Below are 26,711 nucleotides of genomic sequence, written 5' to 3'. Positions count from 1 at the left end.
CCTCCCCTGGCACAACTTGAGGCCATTCCCTCTGCTCCTATCACTGGTTACCTGTGAGAAGAGGCCGACCCCCAGCTCCCCCCCCTTCCTCTCAGGCAGTTGCAGAGAGCAATAAGCTCTGCCCTGAGCCTCCTCTTCTCCAGCCCCAACCCCCCCAGTTCCCTCAGCCGCTCCTCCCAGGCCTTGTGTCCCAGCCCCTTCCCCAGCTTTGCAGCCCTTCTCTGGACACGCTCCAGGGCCTCGATGTCCTTCTGGCAGTGAGGGGCCCAAAGCTGACCCCAGCACTCGAGGTGCGGCCTCAGCAGAGCAGAGCTCAGGGGGACGATCACCTCCCCGGCCCTGCTGGCCGCACAGCTCCTGACACAAGCCAGGACACCGTTGGCCTTCCTGAAGGAAACGTGTTTGTGGCGGTGTTGCCGCTTGCAGTAATCGTGCTGGGTGCTCTCTTTTTGTCTTGGCAGTTCTTTGTTTTCTGCCATGGGCTCCTGCAGCTCTCCCAGCTCCTGGTCTCCGGCTACCTGAAGAGCTCCATCTCCACCATCGAGAGACGATACGGCCTCTCCAGCCAGACATCAGGGCTGCTCGCTTCCTTTAATGAGGTGAAAACCAGCTTGTTTCCCTTCTTCACCCAGCAGGCGCTCTCCCCGTGCCCCTGTCATTCCCTCGCCCAGCATTCCTGAGGTCTGTGTCCCTCAGACCAGAAATGTTCTGAGCTTTTATGGTTTGTGTCCTGCTTTAGGTTGGGAACACGCTGCTGATTGTCTTCATCAGTTACTTCGGGAGCCGAGTGCACAGGCCTCGCTTCATCGGCTGCGGCGCCATCCTGGTCTCCTTGGCCGGGTTCCTCATGTCGCTCCCTCACTTCATCACAGGGCCCTACGAGTACGACCAGTCCGTTGCCAGTAGGTACTCTAGGAACTTATTTTATGCCTTTGGGGACAGATAATGGAAATGATCTTCTCTTGAGGTGTCAGGAGCTGCTGGTTGCAGGTTTGATGTCAAGGAGTTTTAATTTTCCATGAATTAAACAGGCCTCTGGTTCCCCTTGTCCTCTGCAGCTCCGTGCTGTAGGCAAGCTCCAGGTAGCAGGACGGTTTTCCCAAGACTTCATGGCTTTCATCTCCCACGAGCTGTGCCAAGCTGACCTCACTCATGTCAGCTTCTTCCTTATTTTCATTTCCATGACTTCAGTAAGGTGTGGTGAACGTTATCACCCAAAACCTTTTGCAGGAAGGAATCAGAAGGGGTGCTCAAGGAGCCCGATGCAGCCCAGCAGGGCAGCAGAGGGGTGAAGGGCCGGTGTCTGCAGCGGGGAGCAGCAGTCCCACAGCCACCCCTCATGCTTTGGGGCATCTCCCCGGCTGCCCTGTGCACCTGAGATCTCCTTGAGCTTTGAGGTTTTAGACCCCATCCAAAAATCAGCCTCCCGTGGAAGACACACAGGTGGATGTTGCTCCTGGAGAACTGGGGCAGGGTGGATTTGAGATGTTCTTCCTGAAAGGTGAAGAGATAAAAAGGAAAGAAAGAAAGGAGAAAACACCTCTCATGTTACTCCCCAAATCCTGCCACAAAAAAACCTCCAGCAAACCTTTTAGAAGCCTCCAATAAATGGCTTTTCTCTGGCTTTTCATCAGAGAGAGCGCAGCTGCTTTGCTCAGCTACGGCCAACAAAGGAAGATTTAATAGGTGAATAATTCTCAGATGCAAATGGGGTCAGATGCTAACAACAGTTTGGAAACAATTAGCCATGTATTCTAGGAGTGGCTGGTGCAGGTGGCCCTGTGTCAAGCACTCAGAGTTGCAACTGATTTGGGGTATAACCATGGAAATCCTGCTATAAACACTTCCCTCCGGTATTTAAGAGAGATTGGGATGCTACATGATCCCTAATGAGCGCTATCACTCAGGCAGTTTTGTAATTCATTTCTGGGTAAAATGAGTTCTCATTTCCTGAGCAGTGAGTCACAAAACCTGCAGTTTTCTTCACTTTATTGTGACATCCACCAGATCTCAGCTCTGCTTTTCAACGGAGGTGGCTTTCCATGGCACGCACATCTGTCTCGCTGTGAACATCTGCAGAGTAACCTTTGCATTGGTGCCCTTTCATCATGACCCTACCCAGATCCCCGTCCATAGGTGTCTATTTGGTCTGGGATTTCCTTTCACCGACATTTCCCACCCAACATCTGTTGCGTGCACATCCACATGCTTGCTGCTGTCTCCAGAAAACCTGCTCTCTCCTGACCGAGACCCTTAGACCCTCTCCCCTTGTCCCCTTGTCCCCCGCAGGCATGTTCAGCAACACCACTGACCTGTGCCAGCCCGAGGGGATGGAGTCCCAGGGGAACCTCAGTGACACCGTCTGTGCCCCCCACACTGCCAGGGAGAACCACGAGGTTCTCCTCGTCATGTTCATCGCCCAGGCACTGTTGGGCATCGGCGGCGTCCCCATCCAGCCCTTTGGGATCTCCTACATCGATGACTTTGCCAGCGAGCAGAACTCCCCCCTCTATTTGGGTAAGGTGGGGGAAATTGGGGAAAACAGAATTAGCCCTCTGTAGCAAGGCCAGACAGCACTCTCACTAATGAGAGCTCGCTCTAGCCCTTCTGCTCTTCCCAGCACCGGGAAGGTTTCTCCAAATTAGTGGATCTGCTTCAAGCTTGGACAGACTGCAGACACCAGTGCTGGAAATATGATTTAGGGGAGAGTTTGGGATTACTGGGATTTTTGGCCTGTGAGTGAAAGCCAGAGAGAGAGACAACAACTGTGCGCTATGAAAATGTTTCAGCAAGGGAAATTAAATGAAATAATCTCCTCCCTGTGTTCACAGGAGGCATCTGTGGGATTAACATGCAGAAATTAAAACTTTGATTGGGTGTAGGGTAAATGGTAGGAAACTAGAGCAGGAGGATCGACCATCTGGGAGGTAGGCAAGCATCCTTCAGCATACGGGGTACTGGAGAGCAGCTTGGGCAGCCTGCGAGGGATGTCCCAGAGTGGTGGGATGGATGAGATGGCCCTTGCAGGTCCTTTGAGCCATTTTCCAGCTGCTGTCCTGTGACAGCCTTTTGAACTGGATAGACCAGCAAGGATAGCTCAAAAGCACCTCATTACCATCAAGAAAGTGGAAGTACCACATCAAATTTTGCTCCAGTACACACTAGAGACCTTTACAGCATATTTGAACAGATCATCTACCAGATAGGAGTGGAATCCTCAACGTGTTTGATGTCTTCATCAGTAATTCACAGAGGAGATTTTGCTGATAACTTTTATCCCCATTACCCAGTAATGGAGTCAGTAAATTGTGGTACTGAAGAAAGTGATTCAGACAGCCTGATGAGTTCCTTGAGCAACTTGGTGTTTCCCAGATTTATTATGTCAAGGGGCACATCTTGTTTCTGGGTGTATTTCAGCTTTTCTAAGAGGCCGGAGAAAAGTAGCAGGAAAGATCTGAGTTTTGCAAAACCTTTCCTGCAAAGGGAGCCCGGGAAGCACGTGGTTGTTATCCCCATAGATAGGATAGATCCTCATAGGAGACAGATGAGAAAGCTGCTTGGGAAACAGCTCACACTGGAGGAAGGTGTTGTGGACCCTGGTCCTGCCCTGAGCCACCTCATGTCCCCCGTGGTCTCTTCATGTGTGGCTGACCCCTCTCTGCTCTCATCTCCGCAGGCATCTTGTTCTCTGTGACAGTCATCGGGCCAGGGGTGGCCTTCATGCTGGGCTCTGCCATGCTGCGTTTTTACGTCGACATCGACAAAGTCACCGAAGGTGAGTGAAGGCACCCCTGGAGAGCCGTCCATCACCCTCTGTGCTGCGTCCCAGTGACCAAATCAGCAGCAGTCCAGCCCCTCGCTGGGCATCCTGACTCCATGGGCTGAGGGTGCAACCCATGGGGCATATTCAGGCTCTCTTTGCTTGTTGTCTCACCTGATAAACTGCTTCCAGCACCCAGGGAAGCTCTGGAACTGGTCTCATCAAATTCGGGATGAATGCCCCAGATTTGTGTGTCCGTCCCGTCCAACTTGGGTTGCTGGAATCCCATATTCAATCATCTCTTTCTCCTCCTTCAGGCCTGAAGGTTTACAGAATCATAGAATCATATAATATCCCGAGTTGGAAGGGACCCAAAAGGATCTCTCAGCCCTGGGTTGCTGCCAGGTCTGGTTAGGGGGATGCTCATTTGCACTGTGTTTTTAGAACAGACCTCATTTTCACTCTTCTACCAATTTTATGCCATATGCCAGAAAGAAAAGTGGGAGCATCTTGCCTCCAGCCAGCACTGGAGAGGAAGGGGGATGTGGAGGACAAGCAAAACCCAGAGAGAAACATGAAAGAGAAAGATGAAGAGGAGAAATAAGAGGCAAGGAGTGGAGAATGGGTACCAGGACTCAGATGGGAAGAAGCACAGGGAAAGGTGGGTGGGAGGAAAGTGAAAACAAGTAGAAGAGAAAAGCTAGGTAGTGCAGGAGAGGAGCATGAAAGGGATTTCCTTTACAAGCTTTGTCTCTCCCTGAGCCATGTTACCAAGACATTTTGAAGTCATCTCCTTTTTGGCTGCTCTTGATTCCTGGAGCACAAGTGGAAATTTCCCAGCTATTATCAGAGCAAACACGCATTACACAGCATATTCTCACATGAGGAAAAGGACGACTGACAGGCTCCTTGGGGTGGTGACCAGAGCACCAGCGCAGGGGGTGGATGAGCAGTGGGTGCTGGTGCTGCAGGTGAAGCTTTGGCTTCTTCTTGGAGCCTCATTCCTGCTCATGGATTTCGCCAGAGATTTTTTCACCTGGACTCAGTCACTGTATGTTTTTATGATTTTATATTTTTATGATGTTTACAAAGTAAGAACATGGTTTACAATGTGTCCTCCTATCAGACAACCTCCAAGCTTATTACTGCAGTAATAAATACATCCTCCTCACTGGCTGGTGAACCTCAGAGAGGTCTCTGGAGTCGACACAAGTGAAGATTCCTGGCCATGAACCCCAGATGCACTAAGGAAATCTGTGCTAGGGAAAGCAAACTTACGATAAGGCATGATCTTTCATTTATTCCTTGACACCCTTACAAAGGTGCCTGGGGACTGTGCCATGCTCTTCGCTGCCAGCTCACCACCACAGCAGCATGCAGAGATGATGGACGAGCTCTCCCCATGCAGCAGCAGGGAGTGGGATTCCTTCTCCTGTTGAGCTGAGACCAGGAATACAGCATGGGCTTCATCTAGATCCTCTAGAATCACCTAGATCAGACTCTGAAGGGTGAAGAAGTGGGAAGCTCTAGGACATCCCTGTCCCAGTTACTCCCATCCGAAGGGCTGAGTGAGGTTTTAGACACCCTGGTGACACTGAAAAATGAACTGAGATTTAGCAGCATGCCATGAGCCAGGTGCAAACGCTGCTCAGGCCCCAAAACTGATGGTCCTCAAGTTGGGAGCCACAGCTATGGAGCACACCGATGTCTTGGGTGTCTGGGGCCACCCAGCACCATCCCTTTGGGTTCCCTCTGGTCACCCTTGTCTAAATGCTCTTCTACCCATTTGTGTTGCAGGTGAGGTGCAGCTCACGAACAAGGACCCGCGGTGGGTCGGCGCCTGGTGGCTTGGCTTCCTGGTGGCAGCCAGTCTTGTGGCCGTGTCTGCGGTGCCCTACTTCTTCTTCCCACGGGAAATGCCGAAAGAGGTAGGAGAGGTGCTGCAGGTTGCCCTTGTGGCATTGCGCTCAAACACACTGTTCCTCAAAGTCAGCTGTGAGCTGTGCTTTGGTCTCATCTCTGGGATGTGATAATTGCATGGTGGCACACCAAAATAACACAGAAGTGTAGGAATATGCAGCACCAGGCAAGCCCAATGTAGATGAACGTTCTACCTTCTCCTGGCCCACGTGGAGATTGGACTCCCCACTTCCCTGCTCCTTCTGCCTTGTCTCATTTGGGAGCTGGTGGCAGCTGTTCCACTGCTGGTCCTTGTTTCCCTTCAGGAGGATCACGTGCCTGAGGAGGACATCAGTCCCATTTCATAGGAAATATGAAGAGTGCATCACCGGCCTTTCCTTAGAAGTGGGTTGTGCCTGTGGGTGTTTGCAATACTGAGGCTGGTGGGTAGTTTTTTTCGTTTCCACTGAAAAACAAAACAAAACAAAACAAAACAAAACAAACCACAACCCTTTTCAACATTCACTTGTACATGGGGCTCCACCATCCAACTGTACCCATCACCTCTGTATTTCCTACCAGGGTCTCGATCTCTTTGGAGCCCTGCTGAGTGTATTAGGGCTTGTGCCAGCACGTGAAATGGCTCGTGAGCTTCCCAAGCGCTTTGCTGGCTGTGGGTCCTGGCTTTCTGGCAAATGGCTTGTTGTGGAGAATAATTCAAAACAAATCGTTCTTCTAAAGAAGAAGTCTTCCCCTTGTGGGAAGGCTTTTGAATGCTGTTGGTTGTTGGAGTTCTTTGGATGCGCTTAGTTGGGGAAATTGTGTTCCTCTCGATGCCTTGGCCATGCTCCAGCCTGTCTAATTGCCTTTTCACATATATTTTATTTTGGAACGCTGTCAAACTTTCTTGTCTAAACAAGTACACGCACTGCCTGGTGCACAGTAATTCCTCATTTCTCTGAAATTTCTGCAGTGATGAGCGATTCTTGTAAAGATTTAGGGTTCGCCTACTTTGTACAATGCAACCTGTTGTCTCGTTGGCACTTCTGGGAGACACGGTGATCCACCCCAGGGTTTTACACGCTATCAGGTTCCCCTAACAGCTGCAGTCCTGCGAGGTGACGGGGTGGAAAATTGCCCTTTGCAGGATGAGCGTGGCACTGAATGCAACGGGCCTGATTTATCCTTGTGAAGCTTGGTTCACTTTAAAATCATTACGGATGATCTATAATAGCAGAACCTGCTCGGTGTGCATTGGGGTACACTTCTTATTGGCAGAATGGTTCTTTATTAGGGCTGATGAGAATATTCATTTCATGGATGGCTCTTGAGGTAAAATGATGTGCTTTATACTAAACCAACTCTACTTTTGCAAATGCTGCACTCTGCTCGGTGTAATCAGTTTTTCAGAGTATTCCAGAGATGGGCTGGATAGTGATTTAAAAAACAAACAAACAACAAACAAGAAACAACAACAAAAACAGCAGGACATCCTCTCACTCTACTGGCTGCTAACTGTAAGGGATGCTCCCACGTGGCTGAGCATCCATTTATCTATTTGCAGCCCATGTTTTACTTGAATTTCTCCTCGTTTTACCATTTCCTCCAGAAAGCCTTTGAAAACTGCTTAGAGTTTAAAAAGATATATAAGGAAATACTCTAAGTGATGGCAAAGTTCTACCTCCCCCTTGCAGGGTGGGAGATGCCAGGGTCTGGTGAACCCAGCAGCTGGGCTCGTGCCCATCCCATCGGGGTCTCAGCATTGCCAGCAGCAGCAAGGGGTTCTGCTTTAAAAAAATGCCTTTTTAGAAACTTTCCCAGAAGCTGTTGTGGGTAAAACCTCTATCTGCTGTGGAAGCACTCAGAGCTCTGTAGGAAATCTGCATTTGCATGGGAGATTTTCTGGAGTTATTGCAGAAAAAAAAAAAAAAGAATAATATTGTTTTCACTTGCTTGCCCCTGCAGTAAATCAGCGTTCAGCTAAAGGTAAAACACGATCACTTTTCTGTCGCAAAGGGCAGCCACCTTTCCTCTCCAGTGAGCTGGAGGCAGCAACATTTCTAAAGCCACCCAATTACTGCACCCATCATTGAGCTCATTAGAGAAACACTTCCCCTACCACAGAGCATCGGCTGGGGATGTACTGCGGGAAGGATGGGCAGAGCTGGGAAGAAATGTGACACGGGAAGGAAATGTGTGTCTCCAGGCAAAGCTCGATGCTAATAAAGCATCGACCCCAAGTTTGCCTTCGTCTGCGCCACCCGGAGCAGCTTTGCCAGCTGTGTGGGACTTGCAAGCATTTGAAGGCATGGGAATTTCCCCACTTTTGCAAAGCCCCAGCACAATATCTCACCCACAGCCAATGCATCCAGGCACGTCAGCCGTGATAACACATGGGAAAAGCGCAGCTTTACTCTGCCAGAGTTGAAGCCCAGGGGTTTCTGCACCACCTGCGGTGGGCTTCATTTCCTTTTGAGACCAAAAAGGAACCTCATACCCCCTGGCCAGGCTGTCCTTGCAGCGCTTGCTGCCTGCAGACCATGCACATCACTGTAGATGATGAAACCTCCTTGGAACAAGCTGCTGGTACCTTTCCCCATGGCAGAGCCCACCAAGCAAGATCACGGTAGCAAAGGCTAGCCCATTTCTCTGTCCTTCTCACTGCTGAAAGTGCTAATTATCTTCTCTGATTCCCATCCACTTTTCCTTTCTCCCTCCTGGTGCACTCAACGTATCTCATCTCAGCTCTTGATGGTCTTTCCAAACCAAGGTCTCCATCCTCCTCGGTGGGCATCATCCAGCAAACTGGATAACTCTGTCTCTTTGGAGATTTATTTGTCTCTTCCCATCGGCCAAGACAGATCTATATTATCTATTCTACAACCACACTTCAGCTTTGCCTTTACCTTACAGCTTCTTTCTTTGAAGTTCCTGCAATGACTTTTGCGCTTCACATGAACACGTTTTGCACTTAATGTGAACAGAATTCAGTCTTTTGATCTTTTCTCTCATAAATCAACCACTCCATACTCCTCTCTTGATCTTTTCTCTTAAATCAATCACTCCAGACCCCTCTTTTGACCTTTTCTCACAAATCAATCACTCCAGACTCCAAACATTTTTGTTCCTCTGCTTTGAAACTCGTCAGCAAGTTTCTAGCACCAAAATATCCTGAATAACACGACTTGAGGACAATCACAGCAAAGCTATAAAGTTGTCAGGATCTCGGGTGGAGGATGAGGGGAACAGGCTTTTATTGGACAAACTACTTCCAGTCAAAACCAGTTTTTTCCTAATAATTCCAGTTTAATGTTGTCTCTGTGAGCCTGAGCCATTTCTCAGGGTCCTGGACTGTGGGGCCTTTGAGTATTTTCCTGTTTGCTCTGTGCTCTATCATCTATACCTGGATTTTTTGAGGGAAAAGTGCCATCTGGAGCACCCTGAGCAAAAGCAGAGGCATTACCCTTGTTCAGTTGCAAGACCCGTCTTGCACACTCCATTATCTGCCTGTTTGGGTTTTGTTTTGTGACTCCAAAGCCATCAAGCTAAGCCAACCATCTCCCAGCCACCGTGAGAAGGGGGTGGCTGGCACTGCCTCGCCGCCCCCACAAAGCCTCCCCTGCAATGCCAGCACACGTTAAATGCAAACAGAGGCTTTGCGGGACAGCTCAGCTGGTTTTATGGGAAGCAGGTCGACACGTCCCTGTTGTGTCCAAGCCCTGGCAATTCTGGTTTACTGTCACTCAGTCCCCTTCAGTTAACGGTCCATCACATCCGTGCTCACCCCCAGACCTCCGAGAACACAGTTCCAGAAACTTGCATCCTTGTGTGTTCCATGACATGCATTTCTGTGGAGATGGCCCCGAGCCACTTGTTGTTCTCAATTCCAGACGTGCAGCTGAAATTCCTATTTTTCAGCCCTGAATTACATGGCCATGCTCTTTGCACAGAGTTAGGTTTGGTTTCTGTTATTTCAGCCCTCTAGTTGCCTAGGTTCTCCTTCTTGGTATACCAGCCCCTTCTGTATGCACAGTTCCCATCTGCCTTCTCCTCTGAAGATGAAGTACGACAAGTCTTCTCACTATGCTAAGGGGATTGCTGGAAATAGCTGGAGATTCTGCACCGAACCACTAAGAAAACCACTGGCACCTCACAGCAGCTCAGTCCATCCCCCTGGGGTGCTCTGTTCTCTTCTCCTGTTTAGCAATGTCGTGTTTAGTCTCCTAGCTTTCACATGTTCCAGTTTAACTCTTGTTTTCCCCTATGGTGCTGCACATGGAGACCTACTGGCTTCCCTTTATTTATTTAAACACTGGTGTTGTTGAAGAGGTAGGACAGGCTGCTGAGATCCACCCACCCTAACCCAAGGTTACCCACCCAGCTGAGGACACGGGGATGCAAACCAGAAGAGGTGAATGGGATGGCATCTCTTTCGTGTTGGGTCCTTCTTTATCAAGGCTTCACGTGCGGTGCTTTGGCTTGGAGAAGTGCAAAAACAGGGCTGAAAGGAAGCACAAGCATGAAAGGAACCACGTCACTACGTCACAGGAAAGCCACCAAAGGGAACCTCAGGGTACAGCTGAAGACCACTCAGTGTACATCCGTGCAAACTCCACCTAACTCAGCAAATCCAGTGCCTTTATGTTTATGAGCCAGCTGCACTGTGCTCCATGGTTTCTGCTCAGGACCCACCACTTGTGTTCTCCTGCTGGAGATGGATGGAGCCGCTGTCCTGCTGCCAGTAGTTTTATCTCCCGTAAGACAGGATGGAAATGGCCAATGGATGAAAATCCTTTGCAGAATGGAACAGTGGATTTTGGGGGGGCATTTAGGATGGGGGTGAAGGGATGTGAAATGTAGGAGTGCTCAGAGCATGCAGCAACACAATGGCACTGTGATGGTCCCCAAAGTGCATCTGCTGGGATTTCTGCTCTGTCTCTAGGGCAGATGAGTCCCCTGTTGATCATCTCTCCAGGTTTTGCTTTTAATTACCCCCAGATAGTTTGAGAAGATGCTTGGGGGCAGAAGGGAGCACCAAGATGGACCTGCAGCCGCAATCTGGAGACCTATGTGGTGGAGCAGAGGGTTAGGAAGTCACCCGTCTCCCATGGATAAACCCATCCGTCTAGGCAGCACCTCATGCCATGGGGCACGGAGCTGGAAGGTCCAGGACAGCAGCCTGCAGACTGGATCAACTCGTTTCATCCCCAAAAGCACCTGCTGCATGGTGGCAGCAGCAGGGGGTGCATGGAGAAACCTTGAAAATGTGTCCTGGCTACAGATGCCTGCGAGAGCTTGGGATGACATTGCTTGGCGAGGTTTGGGAATGTCTGACCCTCCAGTCCTGAAGCAGAAGGTCCGTGATGAGGAGATGATCCCTCAGGTAGAACACAGCCAGCACTGCCCTGAAGATGTCCCGTGGGCACTGCTGCTGCTCTGGGCCATGCCAGCGGATTGTACCAGACAGCTGACAGCTCTGCCTGGCGGTGGTCTCGGACTCCGTGTGAACTTCCCAGGTCCCATGTGGTGGGGTGGCAGTGACTCGTCCCTTCTGTGCAGCAGGGACATTGTGCAACAGCTCTGGGGAGAGGAAGTGAAAATAACTTCTCCCGTTTCTGTCTGGGGACAAATTGTCCTCGTTTATTCGAACCCTCCCACATTGATCCAGCAGTGACCTGGCATGTTCCCAGGGCACACGGAAAGCCGAAAGGAAAATATCCCACAGGGAACTCTTAGAAGTTTGTTCCTCTTTGTTTTACTGCCTGCTGGAGAATGGTTAAAGAGCTGGGGTGGGGAAGTCAAAGGGTTTGTCAGAAACCTTTGTCCCCAGAGCCACAGGGCTGTGGTGCTCTGAGGCTTTCCTATTAAAGCCCCCAGAGCACCAGCAAAAGCAGCTTGGAAAGACAATCTGCGGAGCATCTGGAGGCCAAGTAGCACTGGCATGCAGGTGCCTGCCTGACTGGAACAGATTGGTCTCAATGGTTGGATTTTCCCCAGGGAGCTTTAAAGACAGGCACAAATAAATGGCAGCTAAAAATAGCCAGTTTTGCCTGAGCGAGGCTGTGGGCTGGCTATTTTAACACGCTAGGAAACAGCCCTGGTGGGACCCACATGCACTGGAAGAGGCATAAAGGAGCGTTTGTAGGGAGCACGACCTTGTAAGGAGGGAAATTAGTTCTTTTTCAGTCTACGAGGTTTCACATTTTGTTTGTTTAATACCAAAATGGGTTCGCTGACCTTGCTTTTCACTGAGCCTGGAGCATGAGGTTCTGCGCAGCCAGAGGGGGACTCTGCAGAATCCCCAAATTAAGCAAAGAAAACTTATCTGCCACAGAGCAGGTCATTTATCCCTTCTTCCTGCGGTGTACATGAATTAAACCAGGCTGCCCTTGTCGCAGGTGCAATAGCCAGGAGCCTGGCTCGCAGGAGAGCCACCTTCATCCGCCTTTCCTGCAAAGCAGGTCCTGCTCCTCCCCTGGCTCCCAGCCCTGCTCTGTTGTAGCAGATTTATTCATGTCTGTGCTTGGAAGTGGAGGATTTCCCCCACTCAGGGTCAGGCTGGGGATGCTCTTTCTAATGCAAAGCCCGGTGCTTGAGGAGCTGCAGGAAGGGATCTGCTCTGGGAGGCTCTGCTTGAGTATGGGTTGGACCAGATGACCCCCAGAGGTGCCTCGAATGTCAAACGTGATCCAAATGTGATCATAGCCCTGCAGCCCGATGCTGGGGGCACCCCTGGGTGCCGCTGCTCACCCCCTGCCCCAGCAGGGCCCCGCGGAGCCACTCACCCAGCCCCACGTCCCGGCGGCTGCTGGAGACCCCGCGGAGGAGCCCCCAGCCCCTCTCTGGGCAGCCTGGGCCAGGGCTCCGGCACCTGCCCAGCCCAGCAGTGCTGCCTGGGGCCCAGGGGGCACCTCCCGGGCTCCAGGCTGGGCCCGGGGCCTCTGCTCCTGGCCCTGGGCACCCCTGGCAAGAGCCTCCCCCGGAGCCTCCTCCTCTGCAGGCCAAGCAGCCCCAGCTCTCGCAGCCTCTCCTCATGGCAGAGGTGCTCCAGGCCCTCCCACACCTCGGGGCCCTGTTGGGCTCTCGCCACCAGCTCCAGGCCTTGCTGGCCCTGGGAGCACCCCAGGGGCGGCCTCCCCAGCACGGAGCAGAGGGGCAGGGTCCCCTCCCTGCCCCTGTGGGCACTGCTTTGCCCCATGCTGCTTTGGCTGGTGCTCCCTCAGGGTCCCAACTAAGGCCTCCCCAAAACCAGTGTGCCTCCTCTATCCCCCAAATGTATCCAGAAAGCGTTAGATAAAAAAGGATTGCACAAGCCAGGAATGCAGTGCAGGCCCCTTCATTGAACCCTTCAAGGAACAATACTGAAAAACCCAAGCGCGGGGGCGTTTTGTAAGGCGCTTCCCACACTCATTTGTTTTCTTTTGACAAGACGCTGCCGCAGACGGCCGAGAAGCGACGCTCAGCAGGCTGATGCTATTTCACCTGCCGACTCGGGTTCGCCAAACCACCCGCGACGAGTGATGCTAAAATCCCCAGCTCCAGGACCGCAGCGTGCCGGTGCCCAGCGAGTGGGCAGGATTTACCCTGTTCCCTCCGCCGCTTGCTTTTCCAGCATCCAAACATGCCTGCTTCACCCTGCAGGAATGCATTTCCCGATCCACTCAGCTAGCAGAAATGTATCGCGGGGCCAAGCCATTTTGGGGAGAAGAGCTTGCCTTCTCCTCAAGGGCTTTGCTTCGTGCTCAGAGAGCAGCTGCTGCTCCATGCTAAGTCACACAGAGATGTCCTGCTCATGCCGAGGCATCCCGGACTTGGGGGTTTTGTCCTGGGGATATGGGTTTTATCCTTCATGTGCTGGCAGTGCCCGGCAGGCTGTTACCCCTCTGAAATGCCAGCAGCTGGCATCTGAGGAAGCCACAGTCAGTACCAGCTTGAATGCATTTTTGGAAAGCACTGCAGTTTTAGCACCTGCGTTTCTGGTCCTATGAGACACCCTAATGGAGAAATGAAAGGAAGCTGGATTTTGTCTTTGCATTTGAAATATATATATATATATATATATGAATCTCCAAGCTCCACCAATGACAACCAGGAAAGGAGCTATAAAAATCCCACCGCTGCCTCGCAGAGGCTCTTGAGAGGAGATTGTGGTATTCACAGCACGGGACATTTTCACCTCTCCGGTGTTTAATAATCACGCTTGTTTTCAGAGAAATAGAGCTCATTTTAGCTGATGAGCTGTCCAGTTCTTTGGGGGAATTAAGAACATCTAGTTTCTACTGAATTAACTCATTCATCTGACTCACGTTAAGTTTGTGTCAGGAGCTGCAGCAGTGCGGTGGCTGAGCTGATGTGGGATGTCAGACAGGGCTCTGCTGGCTCAGGGCTGCTGGCTAAAATTGCACTGTTGTTTTTCTTTTCTTCTATTTTTTTTTCCCATGAAAACTGCACTACCTTTGAGCACTCTATGCAATTATAGTTGTGTAGTATTGCTTGTCATCTAGTTAGTGCCCTTCACCCAGTGAGGCCCCTAAAAGCCTGCAGAACAGGGGAACCGACATGCATCCAAAAAAAAAACTCCCCTCCTAGCCTCCCACTTGCTGCTACTGGGAGGTTGGTGATCCAAGAACCCCATCTTCCACTTCTCCTCTCTCTCCAGCACCTCTCTGCTTCGGAGAGGTGGCAGCAGGACAGCTGGGGTGCGCCTGGATTGATGCCCTACAGGGTTGTAACCATCAGCAGAGGTTAAATGAGAGGTGAGAGACTTGGACCCATCTGGCCTCCGGCTGCCAAGCATCGATCCCCTGAGAAGGAAGAAGGGAGGCTGCAGGATCTGGCCTCTTCCAGGAGGTCCCTTCCACACTGCTGCTTTTCAGGGGAAAGTTGTGGCTTAAAAACCACCAAAAGCATTGAAGAGAGCAGAGGTGCTAGAATTCAGCTGGGATTCTCAGGATCAAAAAGAGTGGAAAAGGGCTGGGCTTCCTGCAGCCCCCCAGCACAGCTTGATGCCCTGAGCATGTCCCTGCTCTGGTGCCCCTGTGTCAGCATCTCCATCCCAAACCCCCGCCTTTTTTCCTTATAATTGCAGTCTGCTCTCCTTGCTGATACCAGGGGCAAAGGCATTTGCACAGCTCGGTAAGCACTGAGGCTCAGGGGAAATGCTCATCCTCCATCCAAAACCGCAGTGTCCTTCACCTGCTTTAGGTGGACCTTCTCCTGCGGTCCACGTGCATCTCTCCTTGAGTTTCTGTGTCCGTGGGTATTTATGAAATGCGATTCAGTGCTGTGTGGAAAGGGGAGAAAGTTGGCTCTTACCCCTGTAACCCAGACGTCTCTGTGGATGCTCTCATCCTGATGGCAGCAGCCGTGCATCACGGGAGGGAAAACGTCTGCCTGGCTTCTCTCAGCAGCCACAGATGCTGCTGGCAGAGCCCAGGACATTGTAAGCTCCATCTGCAAGAAGCGTGGGCTGCTGTCTGTCCCTCTCGCTTCAGCAGAGAGCCAGGCCATGATTCAGGAGGGGGATTTTCCCTTCTTCCAGCAATGCAGCTGCGAAAGAAGTGAGTTCGGTGGGAGGGCTGGCAGTGACAAACTCTCGTCTGTCCCCAGGTGACAAGTGGCAAGGAAAGTGGCAGCAAGAAGAGCGAGGATCTGCTCAGCCAGCTCAGGTCAAGGTCTGAAGAAGTGCAAAACCTCTCTCTAACCAAGTTCATCAAACGTAAGTCTGTGCATCCTCCCGCTTTGCTGGGATTTTTTTCAAAACATTTTGGTAATGATCTGGGTGAGGGGACTGAGTGCACCTTCAGTAACTAAGGTCAAGCACTGGAACGAGCTGCCCGGGGAAGAGGTGGAGTCCCCATCCCTGGAGGTATCTAAGAGATGTCTGGATGTGGCACTGAGGGACATGGTTTAGTGGTGGGTCAGGTTATTTGATGGTCTTGATGATCTGAAAGGCCTTTTCCAACCTAAATTATTCTGTGATTTCTCTGCTTGCACACCCATCCATCCTGGCAATGGGCAGGTCGCAATGCCAGTCTCCTCCTATATAGCCCCTCGGGACACATTTTGGGCATGGAGCTGGGTTACATTCAACCTACAGCTCTCGTCCTGGGAACAAAACGTCACCAGAACCCAAAGCCAGGCAGGAAAGCGGGGGCCAAGCAGAGAGCCATGGGAAGGGAAAGAGAGAGAATTTCTGATAGAATGACAGAGTGATTCATGTTGGAAGGGACCCTAAAACCCCCCAGCCCCCCCGACATGGTCAAGACCCCCTGCCTCCAGCCCAGGCTGCCCCCAGCCCCTTCCAGCCTGGCCTTGGGCACTGCCAGGGCTGGGGCACCCCCAGCTCCTCTGGGCAGCCTGGGCCAGTAATGCTCCTGTTCCAGATACACAGCTAGAGCAGGGTTTGCAGCTTGGGTGCAACCAGCTGCTATTTCTCATCTTCCACACAATCACAATCCCACCCCAGCAGTGCTGGTAGCTCTTAGTCCCCAAAAAGTCTCTCCAGATCCTGTCCTTCAAGGCTGGCAACAACATGACATCCTGGCTGTCCTGCCGGTCCTGCTGAGGACCACCAGTGCTGCCTGGAGCCAGGGTCAGAGCAACTAAAATCAGCTGCATCTTTGTGTAGAGTTGTGTTAATCCAGCACAATGAGCTTGTCTGGAAATCAGGGGGCTCAGGGAGTCTCTGAGAGCTGAAAGGAATCAGCTGGGCTTTGGTCCGTGTCAAAGGGTCGGATTTGTTTGAAATAAATACTTGGATATTTGGCAATTACTTAAGAAAAGTAGCCCTACAAAGTCAATCCATGTCAGCTTCCTCCATATTTCCTTTCATGTATTGGGAACTCTCTGTTTTAGTAAGGTCAGTGGAGGACAGGCACGGCCAGACGAGCGTGGGCAGGTTTCTATTCCTATTGCACCATTTGCTCATCGCAGCCTGATGCTGAGTTAAAGGAGCAAGCCAGGGGGCTGTTCCCCCTCCGACCTTGCACCATCATTTAGCAAACCAGCATGCCGAGCTGCACGCCGAGCACACCAGTGCTGGAAGCTATTGCGTGGGAGCAGATTTATAGTGTTCAGATGGGATTTTCACACCAACACTGCTCTCTGCCACTGAAAAAAAATAAAAAAATAAAAAAAAATAAAGGAATAAAAATGAGCTCCCCACACCTGGGTGCAGAGAAGGAAATACCTGTGCTCAGGGTTTGCATCAGGGCTGTGCTAATAAATTCATTATTTCTGAGAATTTATCCCCTGAGTCCCAGCCCAGAAAATGATGATGTGGCTGTAATTTTGGCCAGGAGAGCAACCTTGCTGAAATTCCTGGGGTTTTCTGATAGCAGCAATGACAAAGCTGAGGGGTGGGACTCACCGAGACATGGGGAAAGGCATAAAGGAGCAAGTGTTTGTCCCAGAGCTCTTGAGGGCTGCTAGCATTTGTCATGGCAGGGCTCAGACTTTGTGCCCATCAGAGTGGACTGCAAGAAAGGAGCTTTCTGACCCAGGATTTCTTCACGAGCCCCTGGCCCTGACACTCCCTTTGCAGGCTGGGATAAGTGATGGAGCTCAGCAGCTTTGCAGGCCCTTTCAGCCGCGGTGCCCTCCGATCTGCATCTCATGTCTTCCCCTGGATATTTCAGTCCTGTTCCTCCTGCATCCCTCGTACAGAGTCCTCCTTCCGCTTGTTTTTTTGAATGCCACAAGGAGGCTGCAAAAGACCCCTGCTGAAAACGCGGCTCCCTCTGCAAACCTGGCCCAAGGCTGAGGAAGCTCCAGCAGAGGCAGACGCTGCCAGCTCAGGCTGTGATTCAGCAGAGCACTTGAAGCTCCTCCTTGAGCAGTGAAAGGATGAGGAATGTCTTTAAGAGTTCATCGCTTTCTTAAGGCTTGGCGGAGGCAAGCATTAAGTTACTAAGCTGACCTGGAGGAGAAAGATGTTCAGAAATGCTGTGTAGTCACTTAGTTCAGCTTAAGTGATGCAAAATGAAGCATGATTATGGAGAAGGAAATGCGTTTTGTCATTTGTTCTGTTGCTTCAGTGCACATGGAGATAACAGAGCAAAACAGGGCTTCAAGGAATTTTTGCCACTTATATTATTGGGAACAAAGCGAGGATGGGGTAGAGCCCATCCCAGGAGCTGCTTCGTGCTCTCCATTTCTCTGCAAGCCACTGGGCTTTAAATCTTTCTGCGACAAGGTGCGATGAGCAGCGAGAGCACTTTGCAAGCCCCCGGGAACTGTGCTTCAAGGACGGGAAGAGCTTTTCCCTCCACAACCAGCAATAACAGGATGGAGCTGTGTACAGGATACATACTCAGGCAAAGCACTGGGGACCTTTCCAAACAATGAGGTCGATTACCCGAGAAGCGAGCAGGCTCCGCTTGCTGGAGTTATTCAGAACTAGGAAAGTCAAAGCACTGTGGGGAATGGGCTTGGCTCTTGCACAGATGCGCCGGGTGACATTGGGTTGCACCCTGCTCCTCGTACTCACAACGTGCTCCTTCTGCAGCCCCGCTCACAGCAATCAGGAAAGTGGGATTTAGCTAGCTAGAAGTCATTTCCATTGCTAATTTTTAGGCTTCTGTTGAAAACACCTGGGAGGTTGTTCAGCTTCTGTTGCACACACTGGGAATTAATCCATTAAAGGTGATCTTCAAAGCAATTAAAACCCGGGGCTTGTGACTTGTTTGTTTCGCTAAGATGCCTAAAGAAGGTCTCAAGGAGTTTTTGTTCATTATTTTAAAGTTTTTAGAACTTTTTTCCACTTGTTTTTAGTATCTGGCCAGCTTCCTCCCTGGAGCTATAAGGCAGACCAAATTTGTAAGGAGAGGGAGATGGCAAAGGACAGCAACCTTGCTGCCTCCCACCGTGGGAGACCTGCCGGCTGTCCTAGCCTTACAGCTCTGCTCTGGCGACCACAGGGTAAAGACTGGAAAACTCTAGGTAAAAACACATCTTTTTGTAGACGGTTCTTCCACAAAGAAAGCTGAATTAGCTCTTGGGGATCTTTCAGCAGGCAAGTGGAGGTCTCATGTTTGCAATATGTCTAATATTTTCCAGTATGCAAACGAGGCAGAAATATGCTTCAAAAACCAAAGACTTCATTGATAGAGCAAAATCGCCTCCTTTTGTTGAGGTCCACATCAGTCCAGCACTGGGATATTGTCACAGCCCCGTCCCTTTCTGGTTGACAGCAGAGCCCCCAGCTCTCCAGCATCTTGGTGTTTCAGGGTCCTTGGCTGTGGGACCTTGCTCCCTTGGACCCTCCCTAGAGCCCTCGGTTTGTTGCTCCCCAATGCCTTGAGCTGTTTGCCTAACCCTGAGCACAGAGAGCCGAGCTGGGGATGCGATGCCCCCACAAACATGAGCTTTGCCTTTGCCCGCAGGTCACTCCTTGCAGCCACCAATGGGTCTCTGCTCTACATGTGACTTTTGGGGACTAAAAGAGCTAAAACAAACACGCAGCTTGGGGCAGTTCCCAGGTGAGCACCAGATGGTTCTCCCTGCTGCAGCCTCTGCTGGAGCAGATATAAAGATTGTCCCAGTTGTTTGTGAGCTGCGGAGAATTAACACCATTAATTTACGGCAGGCCCTCGCATTAATCCTCCCCGTTAATTCCTTATCTCTGCTCCAGCATATTGGCTTCCAGAGCCCTCATCTGGGAAGCTCATCCGCTGTTTGTCTGGAAGTTGCCTTTATGCACGCCCTTCGCTTGCGTGCTGCAAAGCCGGACGAGGAGCACGGAGGAGGCACAGAATGAGGGGGAGCAGAGGCACGAGCAGAAAGGGGGCTCAGGCTCTGCACGAGGGAGACACCTCTCCAGGCTGGAGAGCTGCAGCTGGCGGGTGTCAGCGCTCTGCAGCCCCCATCCCACGGGGTGGATGCCTCTGCAGAGCAGGCTGAAGAGGCCTTTGCTTAAGCAGAGAGGGTTCAGCCACAGGGGAATCTGCTGGTGTTTGTCTTGCCTGTAATCAAAAAAAATGCATCTTTGTGACTGAAACTGAAAGGACATTAAAACTACAACCACAGCAAACAAATAAATTAACTCCTAATGACCTCCCAGCTCCTTTTCATTTTTTTTTTTCCTTTTTTTTTTTTTTAGAAGAAGATGTGCCAAAAAGTTTCAGGGAAGGGAGCTGAGGCTGTGTTTACTTGGGCCATGTGTGCAGCCACTCGACGCCGCAGCCCTCAGGACTTGCCCGTGGGCAGTGGGGGACAGATATCCAGGCTTCAGCTTGCTCAGGACAGCCCATCCTTTAGAGGCAGGAGAGGGACAGAGGTTCAGCTGAGGCTGAAAAGCTACCCGAGAGCCACTTGATTTCCTCCTAAGGCATCCCAGGGCCCTGGCAGCTCTAAATAAGAGCCTGGCAGGAGGTATTGCTACAGATTTGTCCTCTGCATTAGCAGATGCTCAGGGCTGCTTGAGCACATCGCCCAAGCGTTGAGGTCAGCTATCAGTTTTCTTGGGTCAAGATGCTTCACTCAGAGCCTGCTGACGCCTCCAGCCTTTTCCCACAAGACTTGTTAGATGGCTGCTCTTAGCTGAGCAGGAAGCTTGCTTTATTTGCAGCAAACTCTTTTGGGCGGGCTGACTGGATTTCCTGGTCCCTGTCTTATGCCTAATAAAAGACCCTCTGTGTCCGCTGGTCTGCGTCTCTGCCTTCAGCCAAAGCTGTGCTTCTGCTATGGCTGCTACTGCATTACAAAAATGCTCTGGTGGGAAGAGTTTTCCCTTAGAAATGGCTGTTTTGTTTACCACAAAATGCCGTGCAGGACAGGATTGATTTTATCAACATTTTCAGCCAGAGAATTTCCACATTTTTTTGTTTTGCAGTGCTCGGTTGTTCAGTTTCTGTAATGTCCTGATGCTTTATCCTGACTTCTTCATACCCACTTTGTCACCTAAGCCTGGAATAACAAACCCTGAAAGCACACTTTCTGACCTTTTATGAATGAAATCTTTGGAAGAGCTCACTCCTCCTAAGTAGTTAATTCTGCACAAAAATTTCAGGGACATTCAAGGCCTTGCCGTGTTCCACAGAGTAATATTTTGCCGTTCACCTCTCCTGGATGCAGCAGATTTCCCCTTTGCCTTTCAGACTTTCCTATGGTCCTGCTGAGGAACCTCCGCCACCCCGTCTTCCTGCTGGTGGTGCTGGCTCAGGTCAACCTCTCAGCTATGGTCGCTGGTTTAGCAACGTTCATGGGGAAGTTCCTGGAGAGACAGTTCTCCCTCACGGCCTCCTTTGCCAACATGATCATCGGTAAGTGTTGCTATCACACTCACGGGCTTGCCAGCTTCTGAGCTCCTCTTAGACAATCATCTAGAGATGATTGAAGGAGCACCTCTCCCTCCGGAGCTGCCAGTCTTCTTCCATCACCTCCAGAGAGACACAGCACGAGGTCCCTTCCTGTTTCACTTCTCAGGCACTATCTACCTTCCTTCCTTTACCTCCTGCCTGGTCTTGCTCAAATAACACGCGTTAAGACCTGGGAAATGTTTATCTAAAGCATCTCAGTATATCCAAGGAGAGGAGACCAACTCATTGCATGAAAGGAGCAAAGAAACACCGTGTCTGAGTTGTGCACATTTCTGTTTTAGGGATTACTTTGCATCGATCATTAGTTAAGGTTCTTTTAAACAGCAGAAAGCAAATAAAATGAAAAACAACAAAAATCCACGCATGCATTCTGGTGACAGTATGCAGCAAGAGACCAGCCTGGCTGGTGTGCTAATCTTCCCTAAGCTCTTCAAAATGTTTACTATCGTTAGACTAATTGCTCATAAAAGTTGGGCTAATTTCTTGCTGTTGGCATTGTTACGAAGGAAAGGGAGAAGTTGTAAGCTGGATATTCGCTCCTGAGACCAGACTGCTTTAACTTGCATTGCAATACCCAGAACGTTCGGCCCTGGGCTCGGACCTGCCTGTGCAAGCTTGTCGTGGTAACACAAATACAAAGCTTGCGATCCGCTGGGGCATTCTGGTGTCTAGACAACAGACAAAGAAGTATTTTAAATGTATTTTTAAACAAACAGTATGCATCCTCAGAGTAAGTATCTTCTAAAGTCTCTAACAAATAAATCCGAAGAATGTAAGCAGATCGGAAGATTAAATGCTGAAGCAGTGGTTCCCAGGCTTGATTTACCCTTTAAAGGGTGTTACTTGTTAAAGATGTGCACTCTATTTCTCATATGGATCTATCCAGTAGCTCTCCCAGCTACTGCTTCATCATTCTCTGTTACACAAAAAGCTTTCTGTAGCTGGAAATCCTCTCCTTCTGTGGGTATTTAGGGGCTGCAGGCAACCTCCTTGTTGATTTTTTGATGAATTAAACACTTTGCACCTCTTTAGTATCCCAATATAAGGTGCGTTTTTCAAAACTCCAAGTCCGTCGTGGAAATGTTCACAGTCTTGTAATGATGACAACAGAAGCAGGCATATTATTATATCAATGGTTTCATTATGCAGAAATTAAATATCCTCTCTGTGTTTACTTAAGATTTTCTCCTGTCTGAAAAAAACAAACCACGTTTGCTGGATTAACCACAGCTTTATACCAGCTCCTCCACCTCCTCCATGCACCGATACAGAGCCTGTTTGCTGCAGGAGCCGACTGTCCTTGCAAATCTGCTTTCTGACCTTAGCATTATTCCAGCAGTCTCTCTGCAAAACCCTTGGTCCCCTCCAGATCAGCGATGCTGAAAAATAGAAATCCCGCAATAAATCCTCTGGGGCTCAGAGGGCTTGGAGGATGGGTACCAACGTGTAGGACCTGTCTTTTCCCAGGTGCCGTGAACATCCCTGGGGCGATGGTGGGCATCGTGGTGGGTGGTGCCATCCTGAAGAGGTTCCAGGTGTCCCTGAGGCAGTGCAGCGCCATGTGCGTCCTGGGCATGCTGCTCTGCCTGCTCGTGGCCTTCCCCCTTCTCTTCCTCGGCTGCCCCACACAGAAGGTCGCCGGTGTCACCTACAGCGAGAGGTACCGACAGCTCCAGCAGGGCTGGGACGAGTCGCTGTTCATGGCAGGGGCATCGCTGTTGCCCCCCCCAGCTGCATGCTTGGGGGCTGAGACAGGAGTTGGGAGGTTATATAGACCCAGGGCTGGGCTTATTCCCTCTGCAAAACGCTTAACAGCGATAGAACAAGTCTGGGAATTAACATTTTTGTGAATAAAGCCTGAATCTGCTGTGTCCTTACTTGTTCTAGCTTCATTGACTGGTTGTGAAACCCGAGCGAATGCTTTCTTTGGCACAAATAGTGCAGGATACAAATTTCATCTTGGAAATCCTGGCGTGCTACTCATGAGGCCAGAAATGTGGCCAGAGGCCAGCCCCGGGAGCGTACCCTCAGCGCCGGGGCTGCTTCCCTGCACTGCCTGCCTTCTCCAAAGGCTTGGTCCGTGTTTCTGTGAGCTGATCTGTGCACATCCCGTGGTCGCAGTGGGAGCTGGCTCCAGCCCTCCGCTCTCCGCCTCCCACAGCGAGGCATCGCTGCCCTGTTAGCGCTGGGAATGCAGAATGAAGGAAGTGGGCGACTCCCATGACTATTGGTGGTCAGGATGTTTTTCCTGGGCACTGAGCAAAGGATCTATGGTTTATAGTGGAATTTCTATGGGTCCTTCCTTATGGGGGAGCATTCAATGTTTCTTTACTAATCCCCATGTAAAGGCAGTGTATCTCCCATATAAGATGCATGTTAATGATGCTCAGTACCACGCATTAATACGTTCTTTCTGTTCTAGCTCTGACTTTGCACTCCACACCATGGAGTGCAGCCTCCATTGTAAATGCCCCGAGAAAGCCTACAACCCCGTCTGCGGCTCTGACGCTATCGAGTACATCTCGCCCTGCCACGCTGGCTGCGAGGTCGTGAATGTCGACAACAATTCAGTCCTGGTGAGTCCTTCCCTCCAAGCCAGTGTCCTGGCTTGGGACGGCTGATGAGCGATGAGCATTGCAGCACCCAGATCCATCAGGTCCTCTGATGTTCGTTAGCATTGTGCCAGTCTGTGTCACCCCGTGGGATGAGCAAGGGAAGGTTGAGAATGTCCCTGGAAAACCCCTTGCAGATGGTGTCTCTTAGCACTTTCCTGTCTAGCAGAGCCCATGCCAGTACTGGCTCTTGGCCAAGGCAGCAGGCAGAGAGCTTCCAGATTCCCAGCCTCTGAGGACATTGAGGTGTCCTTGCCCACCCACCCACTGCTTCACCCCAGCTTGGGTGCTGCACCAGGGACCCAGCTGCAACATCTCCCTTGTTATCCAGGAGCTTGAGTGGACTTCTTGCACAGATGACACAAGAACCTTCTGCTTTCCCTTCGCACTAAGCTGTGACCGACAAGGTCACCTCCTTCAGCTGTGTGTCCTGTGGTGACACAGGATGATGTGCACTGAGGGAAGGGCTAAGCACTTTGGTCACCCAGTGTGACACCTCTTGTACTCAAGGGATGCTTTCTCCATGGGGTCAGCTGGCCCACCTCCACCAGGCTCCTGCTGCGAATTGGCTCATCTGTGTTCCTTGAACAGGGACCTGTGGAAACCCGGCTCCTAATTCAGGCATCAGGTTCTCTGAAACAGGCTGAGGTCTGAGCGTTTCCATTTTTGCAAGGTGTGAAGGCAAAATATCCACGCAGGTGGCACAATTTCATGTAGCTCTGCTTTCCTGCAGCAGGTATCACCCAGACTCACCCAGTACTGTTTTCCTTGGCTTGACACAAAAAGCTGTTCAAAAATTGGAGTGAATGACTTTTCAAATAACTTGTCTAGCTCTCTTTCTTCTCCTCATGCTCTCAGCAACTGTGCAGCACACCCATGCTAACCTTGCTCGGACTTACCCAGGCCATTGTGGCTTTGGAGTTCATGCAGCAAAATGCAAAACTGCCCTCAGCTCAAACTGCCCCCCTGAAGTGTGGGGGTGAAATATTAGCCCAAAACACACAGCTGAAACCTACAGTGGGGAAAAATGACTCGGGTGTTTTCATCATATAACTTCTTCTAGTGGTGCTGCATGCCCCACCGTACATCAGGCATCTGTAGATTGTGTATAGGGATGAAGAGAGAGGAGGTAAAGCTCACTTTTGGGGACTCAGGTAGCAATTCTGTATGCTCTGGGCAGGCCCAATCCAGAGGGACCGTTGCTCCAACTCAGGTAGCATTTAAATTTAGCATGGTTTCTCTCCCAGTTTCAGGCCAGGAAGACTTGTCTTTTATTTATCCTTCTCGTATCACAGCTGAATATGGCGTTGGAGACCAGCAACCCTGCATTAGCAATGGCATTGAAACAAATAAAGCAGTGAGTTCAAGGATTGTGATAGAGAAGTGGTTAGGCTTAGACCTTCAGTGAGCACTCTGGGAGGGCCTCCTGAGGGCAACGTTATTCCACCTTTCTGCTTGCAGATTTGCAGGTTAAGATGCTGTGATCCCCTTGCAGTGCACATCCTATCCATCAGTATCAGCATGAGGTTCAGTAGAGAACTGGGCTCTGCTCTTGGCTCCCCTTGGGCATCGGCCCTGGCCAGGTTGTTCCACTGCCCTGTGCCCACATCTCCTGCCTGCTGCCGTAACCCCCCCACGGCTGGGCTTTCACTGAGCCCTTTGCCTGTTGGGTCTCCAGGCAATACGGCTCAGCGAATACATAATAAGGAAATCTTTTCCAGTTCAAAAACCTAGCTGAAAAATGTTAGCAATGCATACAGGGTAAACGGTTCTCCGCTGTGTTCTTGGCACAGGATATATTAGCAGCGTGGGACCGGCTGGGCACCTTTTAGCTGCATTTTGTTAATTAACAACACTTCATTTTAATAACATTTACATTTTCTGCCAGAGCTTAGTCCCAAGTGTGCTTTTATGCACGCCTGTGCCTGCTTTTTGCACAGCAGATCCTTTTCAACTGCTTCTTCCTTGGGAAAGATGCTTTCAGCCCTTTGACATCCCCTGCTCCTGAACATCGCCCAGTCCTGTAGTCATTTGAGGTATTATTGCATATAGCCACATGCTACAACAAAATAAGGGCTCCCTTTACATTGCCATGCAAACACTTTTTTTTGGAAAGCCAGCGATACTCCTTCCTTAGATCATTTGCCAGACCTTCTTTCCAAGTATTGATGAGCCTTGAAGAGAGAAGCACGCGCAGTTGGATGGGAGCCTCTCTGCCTCTTAAGAAAACAATTGCCCGATGTTTTTTGGGGCACGCCACTCTGACTTTCCTGCCCAGAATCACAGCCCTGCTGCGGGGATGCTCTCGGTTTTCCCCCTCATCCCACTGTTCCGGTGGTTGTCCCAGCAGACAGAGCAGCCTCGTGGCAACACATCCCAGACAATGACTGTCACGGGGATGGGCCACCCACAACTTTGTGGCTTCTCCCCACTGCTCTGGGGGTTTTGCAGCTGGGCTCACACTCCCTGCTCTGAAATCCTCTGAGGGTTCAGATGAGAGAGGTAGAGTGTGGCTTTGGGGCTCCAAACCGGGCGTCTACAGCCCTTTTTCTCCATTTGGCTTTATGCAAGTGCCCTAAACGTGGTGCGTGATTCTCTGGAAAAGGTGGTGATCACACAGATCAACAGAGCTTTAATTTATCTAATTGCATTTTTTTTTAACGGCTTTGGCCCAAACTCATCTCTCCTATCATGGGCACTTACCTATGGAGGGGACAGATTGTCCTCTTGAGACCCACATCTCCCTCAATGACTGCAGAAGGAGCCTGGTGTGGTTTAGCTCGTTTCCGATGTCTGGAGGAGATAACTACCAGTCTTAATTTGAAATATTAAATCCTCTTCCCTGGAGGTGGGAGGAGGGGCTGTGTCCCCTTTCATCCCAAATCTTCCCCCTGCTCTCGGCAGGGAGTAGATCCCTGTGGATCCCTTGTACGGGAATCAGTCGCGCTGCTTCCCTTGGCAGCGATGGGGAGCGGGGAAGTCTGTCCCCCTCAGGGAACTCTAAGATCACGCCCTCTTTATTTAAAGGTCTCTTCCAAATAATGAGTTCTTCTGGGAAAATAAATAAGTAAAGAAAGAAAGAAAGAAAGAAAGAAAGAAAGAAAGAAAGAAAGAAAGAAA

The 26,711-nt window shown here is 50.6% G+C and overlaps 1 protein-coding gene and 1 long non-coding RNA gene across 6 annotated transcripts in view; one reads left to right on the top strand and one right to left on the bottom strand.

Annotated features, from left to right (window-relative positions):
- The window catches only part of SLCO2B1 (solute carrier organic anion transporter family member 2B1), a 69,399-nt gene that overhangs the window by 38,473 nt on the left and 4,215 nt on the right, over positions 1-26,711 (top strand). For 3 of the 5 annotated variants that reach the window (XM_035330666.1, XM_035330659.1, XM_035330676.1), the window contains 9 exons: positions 462-599; positions 740-902; positions 2,290-2,517; positions 3,677-3,775; positions 5,558-5,688; positions 15,269-15,377; positions 20,758-20,922; positions 22,447-22,639; positions 23,402-23,555. In XM_035330666.1, coding sequence (XP_035186557.1) covers positions 462-599; positions 740-902; positions 2,290-2,517; positions 3,677-3,775; positions 5,558-5,688; positions 15,269-15,377; positions 20,758-20,922; positions 22,447-22,639; positions 23,402-23,555 — 1,380 coding nt within the window. Of the gene's footprint in view, positions 1-461; positions 600-739; positions 903-2,289; positions 2,518-3,676; positions 3,776-5,557; positions 5,689-15,268; positions 15,378-20,757; positions 20,923-22,446; positions 22,640-23,401; positions 23,574-23,784; positions 24,866-26,711 lie in introns of those variants that run through there. The other 2 variants (XM_035330695.1, XM_035330687.1) reach the window with 2 other exon arrangements.
- LOC118169400 overlaps positions 11,902-26,711 on the bottom strand; it is a 15,246-nt gene continuing 436 nt past the window's right edge. Inside the window, exon 2 of the long non-coding RNA XR_004752072.1 lies at positions 11,902-12,150. This is a non-coding gene — a long non-coding RNA (uncharacterized LOC118169400). The remainder of the gene's footprint in view (positions 12,151-26,711) is intronic.

The sequence above is a fragment of the Oxyura jamaicensis genome, chromosome 1, assembly GCF_011077185.1.
Source record: "Oxyura jamaicensis isolate SHBP4307 breed ruddy duck chromosome 1, BPBGC_Ojam_1.0, whole genome shotgun sequence".
Classification (NCBI taxonomy): domain Eukaryota; kingdom Metazoa; phylum Chordata; class Aves; order Anseriformes; family Anatidae; genus Oxyura; species Oxyura jamaicensis.
Note: the sequence above shows the minus strand (reverse complement) of the source record. Positions and strands in the feature narration are given on the sequence as shown.